The sequence below is a fragment of the Artemia sp. Qi Xiang Cuo genome, chromosome 11, assembly GCF_049724085.1.
Source record: "Artemia sp. Qi Xiang Cuo chromosome 11, ASM4972408v1, whole genome shotgun sequence".
NCBI lineage: Eukaryota > Metazoa > Arthropoda > Branchiopoda > Anostraca > Artemiidae > Artemia > Artemia sp. Qi Xiang Cuo.
This window is the reverse complement of record NC_142804.1, coordinates 3,676,045-3,695,820: the sequence shown is the minus strand read 5'-3', so window position 1 is coordinate 3,695,820 and position 19,776 is coordinate 3,676,045. Positions and strand designations below refer to the sequence as shown.

At 35.3% G+C, this 19,776-nt stretch overlaps 1 protein-coding gene across 8 annotated transcripts in view; it reads left to right on the top strand.

Moving 5' to 3' along the window:
* Positions 1–14,843, top strand: part of LOC148946542 (uncharacterized) — a 217,096-nt gene extending 202,253 nt beyond the window's left edge. For all 8 annotated transcript variants that reach the window (XM_089097431.1, XM_089097432.1, XM_089097430.1 and 5 more), the window contains 2 exons: positions 1,562–1,838; positions 10,721–14,843. In XM_089097431.1, the coding sequence (XP_088953557.1) occupies positions 1,562–1,838; positions 10,721–10,736 (293 nt within the window). In that variant the 3' untranslated portion in view covers positions 10,737–14,843. The remainder of the gene's footprint in view (positions 1–1,561; positions 1,839–10,720) is intronic.
* Positions 14,844–19,776: the final 4,933 nt, after the last annotated feature.

Here is a 19,776-nt window from a genome sequence, read left to right as displayed (position 1 = left end):
ACTAATAGACATATCCGCTGTTTTAGCTTCCTGACGAATGCTATCAAATGTGCCCCCTGCCTGGCTGGGTATGCCTAAAGAATATTTTTTCTAGCAAGAAAAAGATCGTCTACATATATCCATCGATCTGGATATCCTACTACCGATTCGTGTACCCTAAAAAAAGTTACCTAAGGCACCTTGTGATACGCCACATTTAATCTACATTTAATCTTGTATGTGTTATCAGAAAATTTGCCCCAGCACTTAAATTTATTCTTGCTATTAATCAGGAAGCTAGCAGCAATTCTTATTAGGAAAGATTCAACATCAAATTCATCAGATAAAGGGATATGGTGTCTAATTCAAGTTAAAGACTTTACGCAAGTGAATTACTGTAAGGTTTAACCTTGTTCCCGAAAATTCCAGTCTTTAGAATCTTATCAAGGAGACCCTTCGGGCAATGCGATGGAGAGGTGTAGGGGATGTTTAGAAATTAGTTGTCATCTTTGATTAAGAGAATTCTTGCTTTTAGCTATAGATAAGATCTAGTGATCAAAGAGAGAACTGATAGAAATAAATATTGAATTGTGAGAATCACTTTTAAATCACTGTGAGGATCACTTCGTGATCACTCAAAATATGTAGCAACACCTTACAGAAATTTCATTATGAACTAGGAAAAGGGGAGGAGATCTGTCATTATTTACTAGGGGATATAACTAGGAGTTATTACTATAACTTTATTAGGATTATAAACTAGGAGAAGATCTGTCATTATTTACTAGGAGTTATAACTATAACTTTACTAGGATTATAAGCTAGGAGAAGATCTGTCATTATTTACTAGGAGTTATTACTATAACTTTACTAGGATTATAAACTAGGAGAAGATCTGTCATTATTTACTAGGAGATGTAACTAGGAGTTATAACTATAACTTTACTAGGATTATAAGCTAGGAGAAGATCTGTCATTATTTACTAGGAGTTATTACTATAACTTTACTAGGATTATAAACTAGGAGAAGATCTGTCATTATTTACTAGGAGATATAACTAGGAGTTATAACTATAACTTTACTAGGATTATAAACTAGGAGAAGATCTGTCATTATTTACTAGGAGATATAAATAGGCATAGATGCATAGATGTTTAAGTCAATATTTTGATCTACGGTACCTTAGACTTCCAAATAAAGATAGTGTTTATTTGAATATGGTTGAGTTTTTGTGGTTATGCTAGCATTCAGTAAAATTTATTATTCTAATAACGTATTACGAACGCTTGGGATGCGCATTCTTCTAGCAAAGTGAGTTATCTCAAAGTTTGAGGCGTAAGACGATTATCACAGGGATATAAATTATAAAAGTGTCAGAATATAGAAAATATTATAGAAGAAGGCCCATATAGAAGATAGTACGGAAGACCCGAATAGGTATCAAGCTGAGCGATCAGTATTAAAAAGATCCTAAGTACTTTATTTTGTAAAATTTTTATCGGTTTAAGGTAACACCAGATAAATGTTGCATTAACAAGAAAAGTGAGGTGCTCCTAAAGCCCTTTTTTTTTTATTTTAAAGAAATAACGCCATCTGAAGAAAGGAAATTGAAAGAAGAAAAAAAGAAAACCCTTCTTCGTAAACTAAGCTTCCGTCCAACAATAGAAGAGCTGAGGGAGAGAAAGATTATCCGATTCAATGATTACATAGAAGTGACTGAGGCCCAGGATTACGATAGACGAGCTGACAAGCCTTGGACTCGATTGACACCTAAAGATAAAGCAGCTATTCGGAAGGAACTGAATGACTTCAAAAGTGCGGAGATGGAGGTTCATGAAGATAGTCGACATCTTACGAGGTAAGCCATTTATCACTTGCTCAATTGCTTAGCTCCTGGCTAAGTGGTCGTGCGCTGGGTTGAGAGTTCTTTGTCCAAGGGGCACGGGTTCGATCCCTGGCGTGGCCAGTTTCATGGTTTGGGACGCGGGTCAGTGGTGTGACCCTGTAAGCTTAGCCAGAGTCAACCCAGTTCTAAATTGGTACCAGGAGAAATCTGGGGACGGTAAGCAGGAAGGGTGTGTGAAAGCGCAGGATGGCTGGCCCCCAGCCCCCATTGCACTTCCTGGCTGAAGGGCCACGAAACGGAGATCAGCACCGCCAGTTTGGACCTTAAGGGTCTAGTGCCGTCATACTTACTTTACTTACTTTTACAATAGTTATAAACTAGCCTTGAAATTATCCAAAATGCTCAATTTAGTTGTAGAAGTTGCCCAAATTTGGAAAAGTTATAAGTAAGTAAATCAAGGGGCCTTGAAGTTCGAAAACTCCATGGGCCGAGGTTATTTGCACACCTGGTATTTTAGTGATTCAAAACAGTGCGAGAAGAAAGGTTGTCTCTAGGGCCACCATTGCCCAGGGAGTATCAAGATTTTTATGGTTTCTTATGATTTTTATGCATTTAATATAATTGGCATTTTTTTTTTCCCTTTTGTTCTTTTTAAGATATCCTTCCGTGGATTCGAAAGACAAGATGATATTTTATTCCCAATATGGCTCTCACTAAGAAAGATTACCAAACTTGCACTTATCTGCATAAAATTGAAATAAATGTTAAATTAAAAAAAAAGGAGGAGAGGCAGCCCCCTCCTCAATACCTCGCTCTTTACGCTAAAGGTTTTTTTAAACTTTTAAAAAAGCTTATTATTCTAATTAATCGGCCCATATGTTTCAGGAATCATTCTCAAATAAATGGAACAAAAAGTCAAACTTTAGCCTAAAGAGTGAGGTATTGAGGAGGGAAAACCCCCCTCATATACGTAAAATTTTCTGTTCATTTTAAGTTTAATGTTGCTCCTTACTTTTAGTTGAAAAAACTTGTTTGTTCTTTTTATTTTAGAAGACGAGCTTTATCTAGACCAGGGCTTTTGAAACTTTTTCATTCACGACCCCATTTATGATTTTGAGTTTCCTGACGACCCATATAAATTTAAAAGAAAGACGTATAAAAGTTTTATATTTATATGGGCGACCCCATATAAATATCAAAGAAAGACAAATAAGTATTTTTATATTTAATAAACTATTTGTAAATAAATCTATTTAGAAATAAATAGTTTATTGCATAACAGCTTAAAGCACGATGGAATGTTTGACACGGACGTAAAACCTCCTCAACATTTTTTAGCGTTGAATGATATTGGGATTTAATATGTGTAAAGCGGAGAAATTAAATTCACATAAATATGTGGTGTTGAGTGGCAGAACATTTAACGCCAAATCAGCGATTGTAGAAAATTCAGTTCTAGTTCCGATCCCAAATTCGGTCATGATATTTTTTAAAGATTGTAGTTTTAAGTTAGCCACTCGAAAGCTCAGGTTAGCCACTCTTGAGCTTTAAGTGGCAAGTGATCAATCTCACTTAAGCCAATCCAAAACGGCTTTTGAATCCAAGCTACCTTTTCTAAATCAATATTTAATATAAAATATGTACGGAATTGTTTTTACAATGATTTTTCTCCATAAAAAAATTGTCAACACCGGAAAACATTTCGAAAGAATTGTTTTCTACCCTACTCTTCCAAGTGCTGATGTCAAAGTTCAAGCTAAAAATGTCAAAATTGCAAAAAGCAGCAAATAACCCATGATTCAGACTGGATCTTCTGCGAGATTCCGCAAAAAGGAAGACCTACACTTCCACTCTATCTGAAAAACTCCGAGAGACCCAGGAAATTCCTTGTCCCCTGACCACTGCTAATGAGATAGACTCCCTGACCGAGCAGGCTACATCAGCTATCATAGAGACAGCGAATGACGTCCTTGGAAGAAAAACTCCAAATGAAAAACCATGGATCACAGATGAGATCATTGCGCTATGCGAGGATAAGCGACTTTTTTGCAATAAATCCGACCGTCACAGTCGGGATACTTACAAGCTTCTCAAGAGAAGAGTAGAGCGAGAGATCAGAAAGGCACTATGTAACAACCTGCGAAAGAAATGCGAAGACTGCGAAGTACTGTCCAAGAAGGGGAATAGCGGAGCAGTTTTCAGAATGGTACGCGAGTTAAGCCGTAAAAAAGAGCCGCAGACATCAGTGATCCTGGACAAAGACGGAAATGAGATCTACGATTCAAAGATGAGACTTGAAAGATGGAAAGAATACTTTAACGATAAACTGAATCCCCCAGTAGCTGCAGATCCTAAAATACTAACCCGCTTCCCCATACCCGACCAAGAACTCAGACCACCACCCCCATTCAAGTCAGAAACCGAGTCAGCAATCAATTCGCTCAATCAAGGAAAAGCCCCTGGTCCGGACGGAGTCACCGCTGAACTCATTAACATTAGATCAGATGATGTAACTGATCTGTACCATGCCATTGTGTCTGTGGTGCGGGAAACCGGCCACGTACCCCATCAGTGGTGCAAGGCTGCTATTGTACCCATTCACAAAAAGGGGTCAAAGAAAGAGTGCGGAAACTACCGTCTGATCAGCCTGACGAGCCATCAGTCACGTGTCCTGACAAAAATCCTACTCCGTCACATTCAAGCAACAACTGCCTTTGCCATTGGAGAATATCAGGCCGGCTTCCGCCCTGGAAGATCAACAATCGATCAGATATTTGTCGTTTGGCAACTCATGGAAAGACTAATCGAATTAAACCAAGAACTCTACCAACTATTCGTTGATTTCCGTCAGGCATTTGACCTGATATGGCGCGAAGGACTTTTGCATATCCTCCTTCACTACGGTATCCTTTATGAGATAGTCCAAATAATCAACAGTCTGTACGACCAGTTCCGAGACCAAGTAATAACCGTTGATGGGTTGTCAGAAGAGTTTACAACTTTGTCAGGAGTACTTCAGGGTTGCATCTTATCACCACATCTCTTCAACCTCTTTCTAAATGCCGTTCTGTCAATGATGCAGTCAGAATATGGTGCAACAACAGGAGGAGTGTTAATAGAGAATCTTGCCTATGCTGATGATATTGATGAGCTAGCCAACTCTACACAAGAATTGCAGGCACAAGCTGATAAACTCTACGATACCACAAAGCCGTACGGAATGAAGATCAATGCCAGCAAGACCAAAGTCATGGTAACTACGAGATGTGAACTAGACAACCCGCCCATTATCACCATAGGCGGGAGACAGGTTGAAACGGTTGACCACTTCCTGTACCTTGGTAGCCTACTCTCCTCAGATAATTGCCATAGCTCTGACGTGAAACGTCGACTTGCACTTGCTAGCTCTAGCTTCCAAAGACTAGCCAACCTCTTGAAAAGCAACCACCTAGCCAAAAAACTCAAAATGCGCCTATTAAACAGTTGAGTAAGCCCCATAGTTATTTATGGATGTGAAAAATGGACTCTGAAAACAGAACATAACATTAAACTTCTTTCTTTTGAGGTGGTATGCTGTTGTTGAATTTCTGGATTCAAATGCAGTAACCGAATCAAAAATGGGGAAATACGTGAAAAGCTACAGTCTACTGAAACTATACTCAATAAAATTAAGAAGCAACAACTGCGCTGGTTCGGCCACGTCAAGCGAATGGAGCCGAGCCGCCTTCCGAAAATCTCCCTTGAAGGATCCCTCCATGGCCTTCACCCACGAGGCAGACCACGAAAACGATGGATGGAGAACTTCCACTTCGACAACGTAAAGATAGCCCAGTTATCACGTATCGCACCAGATAGAGCAATGTACCGATAGAGCCCTTACGCATGAGCTAGCAAGAGGAGTGGCCCCAAAACGTCCCACGAGGATGGCCGGGACCTAAGAAGAACTTCCAAGTGTTGATCTTTTCCAATTGTTTTTCCAAGTGTTGAATTTTTCCAATGTTGATTCCAAGTGAAGATCAACACTTTCTTCAAAGTGTTGATCTTCCAAGTGTTGAAGGGTTGAAAACTTGTAATTGTATCATTTGAAGTAAATATATCGTAATTATTTCCTTGAAGAGACAAGTTGAGATCGTTTAATTTCGCAAAGATATCTGGCGAACAACACAGCTTGGATAGCCATAAGTCATTTTGAAAAAAAAATCAGCAAGTTCACGTGTTCGTTCGGCCAAAAAAATATTTCGATTTTGCCTTTTATTAACAACAATAATCTTCTTAAACTTTGTTGAGCATGGCTCTTAATAAGATAAGTTGAAAAATCAGATTTTTTGTTGTAACCCCCAAAAAATTACTGCATTTTACATAGCTATATCTACAGGCTTTTTATAATGGTAAAAATCCTATTTTTATTATCGTATGCAGGAAGATGTTAATAACATTTCTACTACAGAGTTATAGAAAAATGCAGTTTTTCGGTAAAAATTGGTTTTTTTTTAAATTTTTTTTGTTAATTATGAAAGGTTTTTAAATACATCAATTTCCTTTCAAATGAGCCATTAAGCATCTCTCTATGATTTTCCAGTGCCCAGCCAGCTGCACTGAAAAAAATACGGGAGAAAAGATGCCGTCGATGCAGGAATATGGTGCTTGGAGCCACTTTTCTTGTTTTTCAAGCTAATGAATTTTCCTCATTATTCAAACCAAGAGACATTTAGTTTCCTATACTGAACAAGGCGGTTCTAATAGTGTACTTCTTTTTTTTTTGATCTGACTCTAGTTTTAGGAGTTAGGGGAAATTTTGGTGCTAATTTATTTGGTGCAAGAACCTCTCGGTGATTAAGGCAGTGAGTAAAAGTTATATGATCATAATGTGCAGCTTGGTAAATAATTTATTAACAATATTTTTGCCCCTCATTACTCTTACTCCATCTGTGCATATTCAACAGCATTTTTTTTTTTCGTTCCAAACCTTCAGTATTAAAAATTTGTCAACTTTACAGTATGGTAAAAAACACTTTTCCAACTTTAAAAGTGACCAACTTTTAAATAAAATAAAAAAATATATATAAAATAAATGTTGTCTTGCGTAGGAGACCACAAGAGAATCCTTGGCACTGAAGGTGCTTACGTAAAGACAAAAGACTGTCGAGGATAACAACGAAATATCATAATTTTATTTATTGTTTACGCAATACCTACAGTTATTTTCATTTATTTACCATTGAAAAATATTATAAAAATAGGTCAAAATATTATAAAATAAAATTTTCAGATGGCCCCGAAAAGACATATCAAAAAGATATCAATAAAACTTTCCAGTTTTAAGGGGGCCATAATGCCCCTAAATAATAGCAAAAGTTTCAAAGAGCCCTCTTGATTAAGTTAAAATATTGATCCTAAGATTCATTTTGGAAATTGAGCCCAAATGGAAATAAAAGTTGTATTCAAATAAGCGAAAATTATAAAGAAATAATTTAAAAAATTTAATTTTGACGTTACACTTCGATTTAGACAATCTTCCGGGGACAATCATTAAAAGTTTCTCAGTCGACTCCTTCTAAAGAAGATTTGACAGTCATCGAAAACCTCGTGATGGAAAAAAAAGTGGCAAATCAAAAAGTTGGTCACTTTTTCCTGTTATATGGTCTTTTATAATAACATTTCTTCCTTCACACTTTCCTTTTAAACGCACCTGACATATACTTTTAACTGAGCCAATCTAGTAATATCAGTTGTTTCGCCCGACTGAATTGAAAAATTGGGCTTTCTTTAATTCTTGTAATAAGATGCATTAATTGGTCCTTGTTAATATCAGAAATTTCTCTTCGAGATAGTGTCGTTCGACAAAGGAATTTTTCAAATATCATTGCCATATTTACTTCATGTAGTATTTCTAATTTTTTCTTTATTTCAATATTTATACAGTCTTTCACAGCTCAAATGTTCTTTCGGTTAATTGACATACGAAACATGCTTTGATTCAAGACGTCTGTTTAATTTCGATGGTTTCGTGCTGTAGCCGACTTGAAGAAAAACTCATCATATTTTTTTTTTTTTTTTTTGCACATTAGATGCACATTAAATCTCGCGACCTAAGAATTTTGCTACGTGACTCCATTTGGTGTTGCGAAACATAGTTTAAGAAGGCCTAATCTAGGCTATACTCCAGCTTTTGTGACCATTCTCTTCTATTTTTATGCCGGTGTTAGCATTATTTTTAATAATATGGATTTACTACGAATTAAGAACAACCATTACCTCAAATTAAAAAGAAATTAATTTATAAAATTTAAATTTAAGACGTTACACTTCTATTTAGAAAATCTTCCGGGGGCAATCATTAAAAGTTTCTCAGTCGACTCCTTCTAAAGAAGGTGTGACAGTCATCGAAAACCTCGTGATGGAAAAAAAAAAGTGGCAAATCAAAAATTTAAGTGTACCTGGCGCAAACTAATTATTTGGCACTCAGCAATAGGTATCATTGAAATGCTTAGTTGTAACTTTTGAAATGATGCACTGTTAAGTCTTGGTCAATTTTTCTGTCTGGTTTGCCATTTCTCGTAATTAGGTTCATTTTCTCGAGTTTTTGTGTCTTTTGATATGTTTTTTTCTTGGGTGATTTTGTGTTTTGAATGATTTTTTTGGTTCTTAGACCAAAAAAATAATTATTATTATAATTATTATAATAATTATTGTAATTATTATATAATTATAATTATTATAATAATTATAATTATTATAATAATTATAATTATTATAATATTTATTATTATAATTATTATAATTATCATTATTATAATAATTATTACTAATATTTTTCTATGGTATCTTTCTGCTGCCAAAGTGAAATTATCACGAAGAAAAGCAATAAAATTATTAAAAGAGTAAAACAAAAATTGTAAAAAGGGAATAAAAAAATCGTAAGGAGTAAATGACCACTTTTTGTTAATCACTACATAGTTGGTTTTAAACAATTTGTTAGCATATTATACACATGTAATTCTCGATAGTGCTTACCGCTATTTTAGATATATTTGATGTATCAATTTCTAACTTATGTTTTGAATCAAGATTGTCCAATACGTCAAACGAACATCAACATCATCATCTAAAAGTTTTCAGACTAATGAATGTGAGACAAAAATATTCTAAAAAAAAACACTTTTACCTCCAAATGTATTAAGAACACATTTTGCTTTCTTGTCTTCAGGAACATCTGAAATTTGTTAGAACTAAAACTGAAAGCATTAGGCAGTCAAAAAATATTTTTTATTTCTTCAAGGATAACTTTTTAGGTCAGGACTGCCCGTACTCTCGTTTAAAGGCTTAAAAATTTAAATTTTTTCTGGTAGCAAGAATTTTCTTTTAACACACTTGAGAAAAAAAAGGGTTTTTGTTAGTCTTTGGTAAATGTGTTATAAATATTTACCTTCAAGTGGGGAAGAAAAACATAAGAAAGGTGATAAAAGCGAGTGTGGTAATTATTGAGGCATTAGTCTGGTCTCTGTAGGTAGTAAATTACTTAGTAATATGATACTTTTTAGACTGAGAGATGCCATAGACAAAGTTTTAAGAGAAGAACAGTGCGGTTTTAGACAAGGTAGAGGATGTCTCGACCAAATTTTCACTCTTAGGATAATAATAGAAAAGTGCCTGGGTTTTCAAACACCTTTGGTCCTCAGTTTTATAGATTATGAGCAAGCATTTGATTCTGTTAAAAGAAGAGCTTTAGTAAAGGTTTTATCCTTGTATGGTATACCAGACAAATACATTAAAGTGATTAGTACTATGTACAAGAATAACACTGCTGCAGTTAAGGTAGGAAATGAGGTTAGCAGCTGGTTTTGTATTAAATCAGGAGCTAAGCAGGGTTGTGTTCTATCCCACTTTATATGGATTATTTTTATTGACTTTGTTCTAAGGCGCGCAGGAAAGGCAATGGGAGACCACGGAATCAAATGGGGAGGAAAAAGTCTCCTGGACTTGGATTATGCTGATGATTTAAGCATCCTAGATGAAAGAGTGAGTAAAATAAATGAACTTTTAGAGGTTTTGCGAGTTCATGGTGCTAGAATAGGTTAGAAAATTTATGTGAAGAAGACTAAGTCGCCAAGGCTAGGAATAAGTGAAGATGAAAAGGTGATGTCGGGTAGCGAAAAGATTAATTAGGTGGACAGCATTGCCAAAGATTGTTCTTTTCGGTCAACCGTCCAGTTCTAAACGGAAAGCAGGTCTTCCGCTGTTGGGGTGGGAGGATGTAAAGAGGTAGGCTTTGAATAGATTGGGAGGGAGGAGGCGTGTGCTTAGCTGTGTTTGCCTCAGGTGGTTTGTTGCAGCGGTGAGTTGTTAGTAGTAGTAGTAGCATGTTGGTAATAGAAACAGACCTAAATAACTGTTCTGCGTTCTTCAAATACCTTAGGAAACAGTTGTTGCTATTATGCAAGTAAAACACAAGGAACTCGCCAAAAACATGCTATTTAGTGTCCGCCACTATCCAGGGGAGGGAGGGTGGGGATACCGAACGAATGGAGAAGAAGGGCTTTACGTACCATGGACTTTGTCTAATGGCCTTTTTTTATCTTCATTGCTTAGACCAATTTATGAGTCGGATGAAATATTTGTTTGTTTTCTAGTAGAAATAGTTCGTTTTTTAGTTGCATTCTTAGGACTGACTCACGCGTTAGAGTAATATTGGAGGGGGAGGATGGTTGTTCTAACAGGGTAACTGCCTCCTCTCCCTCTGTGCCCCTGTCTGCTGTCTATTCTAGATTAATATTTGTATTTTATCATCATATATCCCTCAACGGTTTATCATTTTTATTTCTAATTTTATCATTATAATTATAATAATCCTTATAATATCATTAGAATTATAATTTTTTTATTTTCATTTTTAGGTTCCATCGGCCATGACGAAAGGCTCATTAACTCTTAGTGTTGTTGGAGTTTAATCATTTGAACTATGTTGAATAAAGTGCCTAATTACTTTTCATTCGACTGGTGAGACCGTTGTGATAAGATTTAGAATTGTGTGCTAAGGCTGAAAAAACAGACATTGGCATCTTTTTTTTCTGTTAATTTTTCTTGAACCGAGCAGCAGCCAGTGTTTTAATTTTGTGCTAATTTAATTGAGGTTCTAAAATATATTTTTACGGGATTATTTATCATTATGCAACTATTTCCTTATTTCCAAAGGACCATGTGCTTTGTTGCGTCTATATGTTTGTTATTTTAAATTCAGTGCCTTTTGTTTATAATTCTTTAGTAAGCTTGACAATAATTTGTCTCTGAGAAAAGGGTAACACACGCATCCATAGGGGAGGGGGGAGGGTTATTTACACCCATATCAAGCATAAATTTGAAATTGACTTAACTAAAAGGATATTCCATCTTAGGTCTTTTTTTTACATCTTTATATGAATAAAACTTGGAATACCAAAAACCCCGTAATAGTTCAAAATATGTTTATCTCTGAATGTATGCGCCAGACCCACCAACGATAACAGATTGTTTTAATTAAATTATCCCAGATTTGAACTATTGCTAACTCTGACATAATACTATATATTAATAATATATTTATTCTGAACCAGTATTCCTTGTCGGCTTGGTGTAGACTTGTGTGCTACTTAATATATAAATTATTACTGTTTTTAGATAATTCTATTTTGTAATTTTTTATTTTATTTTTTTATTAGAACTTAAAATTAACAGAATTTATTCTATATCCCCAGTGCTTTAAAAGTGAACGCTTGAAAATAAGGGGAATTGGAGTGAAAAAAATATAAATCAAATGCCTCAAGAACGAAAGACATTTTCGATGCACACTTTCTTTAAGCAATAACATCTTTCGTTCGAATACCGTAAGAAAGTATTGGTAAATAAAATGCGGGTAATTACTATATTGGTAACTTAAAATACAAGATTTATTCAGAGTTGCAAGGAAAAAAAGTATTCACAGGATTGTGAATAACTTTTAAGTAACTGTATTTATGGTGGATGTGCATCATAGATGGTGCTTCTCTTCTGAACTTTTAAAATTTGGGGGAAGTCTTCGAAATTTGGGTTTTTGAGGAAACAAGACGGATTTTTTGGAAAGGGACAATATAACCACCCCGTTCTCACCCTTTAAATATTTTGGTTCGAACATTCAAGCTTTATTATAAGTAGCTTCAGTTGTTATAATAATTAGTTTAAGAAATAATAGTTATAACTTTGAAGCAAGAAGCATTATGTGCATGTTGCAGTATAAGCAACAGTCGCAGCTAGGTTAGGTCAAAATACCTAGAGAAGAAGTCTAATTTGGGTGGTTTCCAGTTTGGCTCAGATGGTAAAAAACTTATAGGTAGTCCTGGTATAAATTAAAACTATTTTTATTTTGTTTTTTTTTTTTTTTTTTTTTTTTGCCAATTTACCAGGCGCTACCTTTGCAATGTTTAAATGTGGCTGGGCTGCCTGTTCAGTTTTTCTTACAAAATCTGCTATGCCCAAGTTTAGATGATTTAGACTTTAAGTATCAGTACTGCTTTGTTTTGAGCTTTCAATTTTAGACTATAGAAACGGGAATTTCGCTTGTTTCCTATTCCAATTGTTTTCAACATTTGACCGGCCTAGGCAGAACAGCTTTGGGCCGTATTTCTGATAACTACCTTAGAAGGTTCTAAGGTAGTTTTCTTACTGAACACTGAATTGTGTTTTCAACAAAGAATTGACATTCATTTACAAGACTAATGTCGTACTTTTCCGTAAAGCAAGATCTTAGAGCGGGGGGGGGGGGATTTGTGGAGGTTATTTACATTGACAGTTTTACTGATAAAAATCAGGTTTTATTGTAATTTGTGTAAGTTTCTGAAAACGTGTTAAGCTAAATATGAAAAACTAAGTAGTTTTTTTTTTTACTCTATATCGCCCTGTAACTCTATAACTCTAAATCTGTTTTTTAACTCTATAACTCTATATCACCCATCCTTAGTAGCCCCTGCCCCTTCCGTATTCCTCATATTTATAATCAATTACTTCAAAAACTCTTGAATACCAACTTTGGTGAAAATCTAGCATCCGTCTTTCTACATTGTAATGATGGCTTAGGACGAATTTCCTTGCTAGTGAATACCTCATAACCAACTTCTGTGGTAAACATAAAAATTGTACAACGCGTTTGGTTTAAAATTCCATAAAGAACACCCCCCCCCCCCTCTCTTAGAAAATTATATGACTTATTGTCTTAATATAACGGGCTTTATTGGCTTGTGATGATGTATATATTTAAAACCACATGAATCCTCATCATATGCTGTGACTTCTCGTATTGGTGCCAACTCGAGGGGGGGGGGGGCAATTGAATTGACTTAAAGGTATATCTTGACTTAAAGGTTGATGGTTATTTTTGTATTTTAAAATGAACTTTGTTAAATTATCTATTTAGAAAACTAACAAATGATTGTCAAAAAATGCCTTGTCATTTTTTGGGTATAATTCTTTACTTTTACGGAATTACACTTGTCACAAAGTAAAGTGCAGGTCAACTCAACTGATGCTAAATTAAAAAAAATATATATATAAAAAGTGGAATTATGCTAAGCCACTTCTAAAACGCCAAAATTAAGGATCATTTATACTAATTTACTACTGGAACAAATCTGTAGCTTTTTTTTTTTTTTTTTTTTTTTTTTTTTTTTTTTTTTTTTTTTTTTTTAGTGCATTGGTGAATTAAATATGAAAGCGTGGTTTCATAGTCTTCTGTTAAATATTTCTCCCCTAACGGAGGTAAACGGTCTTTTTTATTAGGACCGCCTCTAAATTATCTTGCTTGCTTTTTGTATGTCTAGCAAGTTTTACTGAGTCCATCGAAATTCTCAGGGGTTGCTCATCCTGCTGTAGGCTAGTGAATGGTTTTGAGGTTTTTCCCTTAGTCTTTAATTAAATACCCTGTATGTTTTCAATTTAACAGTATTTAGAGCTCGCAATGTTTTATAAATATGAAATAAAGTTTGCGATATAGTCCTCCAATTAGGCGATAAAACTACCATATTAAGTTAAAAATTGCTGGCTGTGCAATTTGTCACTCCCTTATTCTGTAGCGTTAGGCAAAAACCACGTATGTGATATTGGTAGTACATTTGAATAATTGGTATCAACTTGTTAAAGTTTTATATGAATGAATTTGTGTAAGCAGAACCCTCTGTGGAATATTGGATTTTTGCTAGACGAATCAGCGAAAATTGCATGGAAGTAAATAAGCCATCCCACTCCCCATTAAATAAATTATTTACTTTGTAACTATAACTTTTGTAATACTTCTTTTTGTGTTTACAAATTTGTTTTCCTCTTTCCATCTCCTTTTTGTCTCTTGTGCTTCAACGATCAAACGTTGTGCTTCAACGTTTTTATCTGGACATAACACCTTAGCTTTTATTATTGCCTTTAGACTAAATTACTCTGAAGACTAATTGCCTAATTTTAAATTATTATTTTCAAAATTAATTATAGCTAACTAATTATGAAAACAGTCAATTTGAAGATTTTTGGTTTTGTTGGCCTTCTGCTTGTAACTAGATTTTTTCTGGTCACGATGCGATCAAATATTTTTGAATCCTGTATATCCATTACTTTTTTTGGAGGGGGGTATCCTAGCTAATATCTTGGAAGACAGCCATAAAAATTTCTTCTTGTTTTTAGTTTCAAACCTGTCTGCAGGTACATTTTCAGGATTTTTGTTCGGGGGAGGTGGGTATAAAAAAAAAACCTCCCCTAAATACGGCCTTGCCTCTCTGACTCAAAATTTTGTTAGTTTTGTCTTTGTGGTTTTCACTTAACGTTATAGTTTGGGTATTTTAGGTTTTTTCCTTTTTTTTCTTCTTTTATTAGCTTACAAAGAATTGTATATTTGCCTCTTTATACATAATTATATATATGCTGCATTTTGTTTTTTATATTGTTAAGATTTTTGTCGTACTCTATATTCCTATAATATGTAAATAATCTCGTTTTAAACATAAAATTAAAACAGATTTCATCATTTTCATTTTATTTATAATTTCCAGTTTTAGGGATCGAAGTAAATCGAATCGAAGTGGAGACTTTCTGTTCCTGTTTAAAACAAGTTGCAATACTTGGCTTTTTAAGCAGATCAGAAAATTAAGTGATTTTTAGATTTTTAAGTGATTAAGTGATGTTCACTGGTCACACTGACTTATTCGACTTTTGTCCCGAACGTCCTCATGGGTCGTATTGGGGCAATCTCCTTTACAAGGTCATGGATCAGTGCCCTATATGATACTTGGCCGTTATCTTGTTTGAGAAGGGCCAGGAGATCACCTCCAAAGTTGTCGTGCCATCCCTTCCTGGGTCATCCAGGTGGTTGGCTTTAGTGGACCCTCCCATCAAAAGTCAAATTTTGGCGGTCGTGATGTTTTCCATTTGGTGTGTTTTACCCAGCCACCTGAGCTGCTTTAATATAACTTCCCGGAGAATTGTAGTTTCCTCTCTCAGTTGGCTTCGAAGGTCTCTGTTGGAGATTCTGTCTTGATACGTTACACCAACTATAAATTAGGGACGCTTTGTCTCGAAGGTCGAAATTCTGTTCGTCCTTGACCTTCAGTGTCTACCCTTTGCTGGTATACATGGTAACAGGGCTGATTAGCGAGTCGGAGCTTCAGTTGCATTTGTAAGTGCTTGCTTTAAAGAGGGGGAGCATTCTCTTGAATCTCACACATCCCAAGGCGAGTCTTTGTTTTATGTTGTCAGAACAGTTGTTGTCTGATGATAGTAGGGTCTCTAGATTTACAAACCTGGTTACCAGTAGTGATGCCACTCTGCTTTCCAATGGTCAGATAGGAAATTAACATGGGACTTCTGGAAGTCAAATAGGGAAATTAAAATGGGATTTCTGCAGGTCAGATATTGAAATTAATATGGGATCTCTGCAGGTCAGATAGGAAATTAGCAGAGGTTTCTAAATGGCAAGATAAGGGAATAGCATAAGCTTTTAAATGGTCAGATAGGGGAATAGAATAGGGTTTAAATACGCCCATAGGAAATTAGTATGGGATTTAAAATACGCCACACTTCCCATGCCGAGTCTTTGTTTTATGTTATCAGAACAGTCGTTGTCTGGTGATAGTAGGGTATCTAGGTGTACAAACCTGATTACCGATTGAAGTTCTTCGCCACTTACTACAGCTTAAACGGGTATTGGTTTGGGTCTTCTCATGTCATACATGTCATATTGAAGACCTTTAAATAGGAGTTATTTTACAAAGCTCTAAGGTGAAACCCGACATTACTGTATTGTTGGCCATCTACCTGTATTGTTTCTTATATTAATTAATACGTTAAATTAGTAATTTTTTATTAATTAATAGTTTAATAGGGAATTTATTGCCAAACTGACTTCTACAGTAAAAAAAATGTGATTTATCTCATTAATGAGTTTACGAAAAACAAAACTACTAAAGAAATAAAACAAAGTTGTAATGAGCAATTAAATAAATCAGAGATGTAAAAATTAACATCGTGTACCAAGTATTAAATTAATTTCATATAAAACGCGCTGAAGTAATAAATACGAAATTGAAGAGAAGATGAAAAAAAAGAACTAAAAAAAAGAAAGTTAAAACTCAGCCAAACGGTAAAAGGGCCTCGGAATCTTCATCAAACAATGGGAGAGATAAAAAAAGGAGGGAGGGCGTGTGATTGCTAGGTTCTCGTTAGTTTATATCGTGTTTCAACACACGATAGCACAAAGCTTTTATTTTTCAAAACTTACAATAAGGGAATCTTGTAAATAAATCATATATTTTGAGTGCCTACACTTTTTTTATCAAGGAGGCACACTTGTGCCTCTATAAAGAGGCGACCCACCACAATGTTAAGCGCTTTCAGGTCCTAGAGGTCGCAGAGAGACGGCAGTAATCGCATTTTGTAGCCCAAGCTCAAACTAAGAAACTTGCAAAATTTCATCCTCCTCCGACTTTATCTTCATGGGGTAAACTGGGCCGGAAGTTTCGACCCTCCCACCACAACCCCCCTTCAACGTTGTTCGATTAGGCTGAAATTTGGAGGATAAGCTTTTCTAGGGCTCGGGAGCTTGTCCTCAAAATTTCAGCTCAATCCGATTACTCCTTCCCTGTTTTCAAAAAACCAAATATAGCCACTTAAAATTCATTTCTTTTTTTTATCCACGCCTACAGGCCACAGTTGGCAACTGATCCGGGTGAATGAGGACTCATTCGAAGCAGAATTCGACCTGTTAGGGTCTTTTGATATTTTCATACCTAAAAAATTATCCCCCGAATTTACATTTACGAAAAACCTCGTTTTCATATAATAGCCCATGTTAATTTTCCCACCACAAACCCCCTTTTACGTTGTCTGATCGGACTGAAATTTAGAGGATAAGCTTTCCTGGGGCCTGGGAGCTTATTTTCGAAATTTCAGCTCAATCTGATCACTCCTCGCTCTTTACGCTAAAGTTTGACTTTCTCACAACTATTTTTTTTAAACAATAAAAACTTTAGCGTAAAGAGCGAGGCGTTGAGGAGGGCACAGCCCCTTTCATATACGGAATAATTTCTGTTCGTTTTAAGATTTAATGTCGCTCCTTACTTTCAGTTTAAAGAACTTTTTTTTTATTTAAAGTCTGCGAAAGCGGGGGTTTGGGGGCGGCAGCCCCCCAACTGTGCCTCCTAATCCCTGTACGTTTTAAGGTTCGACGTTGTAACTCAGCCTCTTTAACTCTTTAGAAAACGTAGTTTTTTTCAAATAATTAATATATAAAACTGGACGACATAATACAAAACTTGTATAGATAGTTTAAATAATATAAATGATAAAATAACGCATAATTTGAAACTAAAGTATAAAAATAAACCTATTTTCTTTTTTAAGCTAATAGTGCTGAGCTTCGCAACATAATATGTTAAGCGCTTATTATTTTCTGAAAATAAAACAAGAAGACGAGAAAAAATCCCTTTGAATAGTTTTACCCGACTAGCCCAAGTCTCACCCACCGACCATCCGATTCAGCAAAAATTTGTTCATGGTGCTATAAAAAATTTTACACAAGGAAAAAATTAATTTGGCTTGCTGGATTTTCAATTTTTGATCAGTATTTTGAAGACGTTTAAAATGGCTGCTCTGGTTTTCCTCTCTTCACCAAATTCTGGAAATAATTATTTGTTCAAAGACATTTGCATTAATCATTTATAAAAAAAAAAATATTATAACCAGTCATAGACATTTGAAATAAAGCTTAAATACTGAACCGTATAAAAATTGTTGCTCTTCTTTTCTTTTCTTCTAGAAATGTGTGGTATTATTAGATTTACTGACATTGAAGGGATGCCTTTGCTGATCGCAGATGGGCTGAAAGGCAGATCTACCCCAATAGGAACCACAGATGAGTAAAAAGAATTCCACTATAATATAAAAAACCAAAAATAATTATTTGGGATATTACTTTGAGAAGTTATTCGATTTTAAATTACAGTTCCATCTTAATTAAAATATTTTTGAAATTTTTTTATTATGACAAACTCCGAATCCTTCCTATAGGCTAGATAACCAGATATGTGTTATATTCCCATGAGGTTAGCAAGGAGAGAAAAGTTAGTATCCCCGTCGATAATTTACTGCCAGACTTTAGGCAAAAAAAATCTCCAAAACCGTGTTAAAGGCAATTTAATACAGTTTTTGATTATATTCATACACATTTTTGGATCAGAAACTGAAATAAAGATGTAATGATTACTCTAGCTTTTCAAAAAATCGAATCTTTCTTAGAAGTTAAACAATAGTATATACTGATACTTTTCCACAAGATTCTTCCAAACCCGCCCCCCCTCCCTCTCTAAAGGACTTCTTATGTTTCGAAATGTGTTTTCAAGCCAGAGGTTTTCTGAGGATTTCGGCTACATTATTATAGTTCTATACATGGGCATAATTTGCTATGGGGCCAGGAACAGAGTTGCCACCGTTGGGGATTTATCACAAAATCGTGTGATTTTTCTTTTCAGTTTGGTTATTTACCCAGAAAACTGATTTTTACCTAGAAAAGTGGCTTTACTATGTTTGTTTGAGAGCCTAATTTAAGTTTGAGCAGTATTGATTTCACTTCCCCACTCTAGTGCCTCACCAAAGAGAGAATTTTCTCTATTCGAGCAAAAAAGAGCCCTCTAGGAAACGAGCTGGACCCCTGCATTCGTTTTTCACTTACGCATGTGCATAGGTCGTGATGGATGTACCATAGGGCATACGCCTCACGATGCTTCGATCGTGGCACGACGCTTCATATTGGGTTGCCATTCCAACGGAATTAATGGTACTACTCAGGGTCTTTAAAAATTGGACCTTACAACACTTCAAATGCTACTTGTGTATTATACAGAACACTGTCGAGAGCCGCCCAAATAAAAATAATATATATCTCTTAATAGAGTTAGCATTCCCTTAGATGCCTTACCTTTTCCGTTTCTACTTCTTCCAAATTTATCATGTCTCATGGAGAAATTGTGTCAATCAGATATCTTGTCCCGTCTGTATTTCCAACTCTCTGATAAGAATGTTCCAATGTTGAAATTTCCTTATCTTATGATGTCACCTTGTTATCCCACTATTTCTAGCTCTGTCATCTTTTCCTTATCTGATGATGTCACCTGATCTTGTATCGGTTGTATTCACTGAGCAGGTTGCGTCACCCTCGAAAGTAGGTCAATGATCTTGTACTACTCGCGGTATTCAATGCACATATATGGACTTCCATCAGTACCTTCTGGGCCCCTCCTACTAGAGTATAAGCCAAGGGTAACAATTTGGGAACCGGGAAGAAGCAAGGATTTTGTTCCATTCTCCGTATATAGATACAAAAGGTGTTTCTCAAAATTTCAAGGGTATATTTCGCTTGAGAAAAAATCCATCAAACTAAAGGTAGTTTTTTACATCTCAGGGGTAGTTT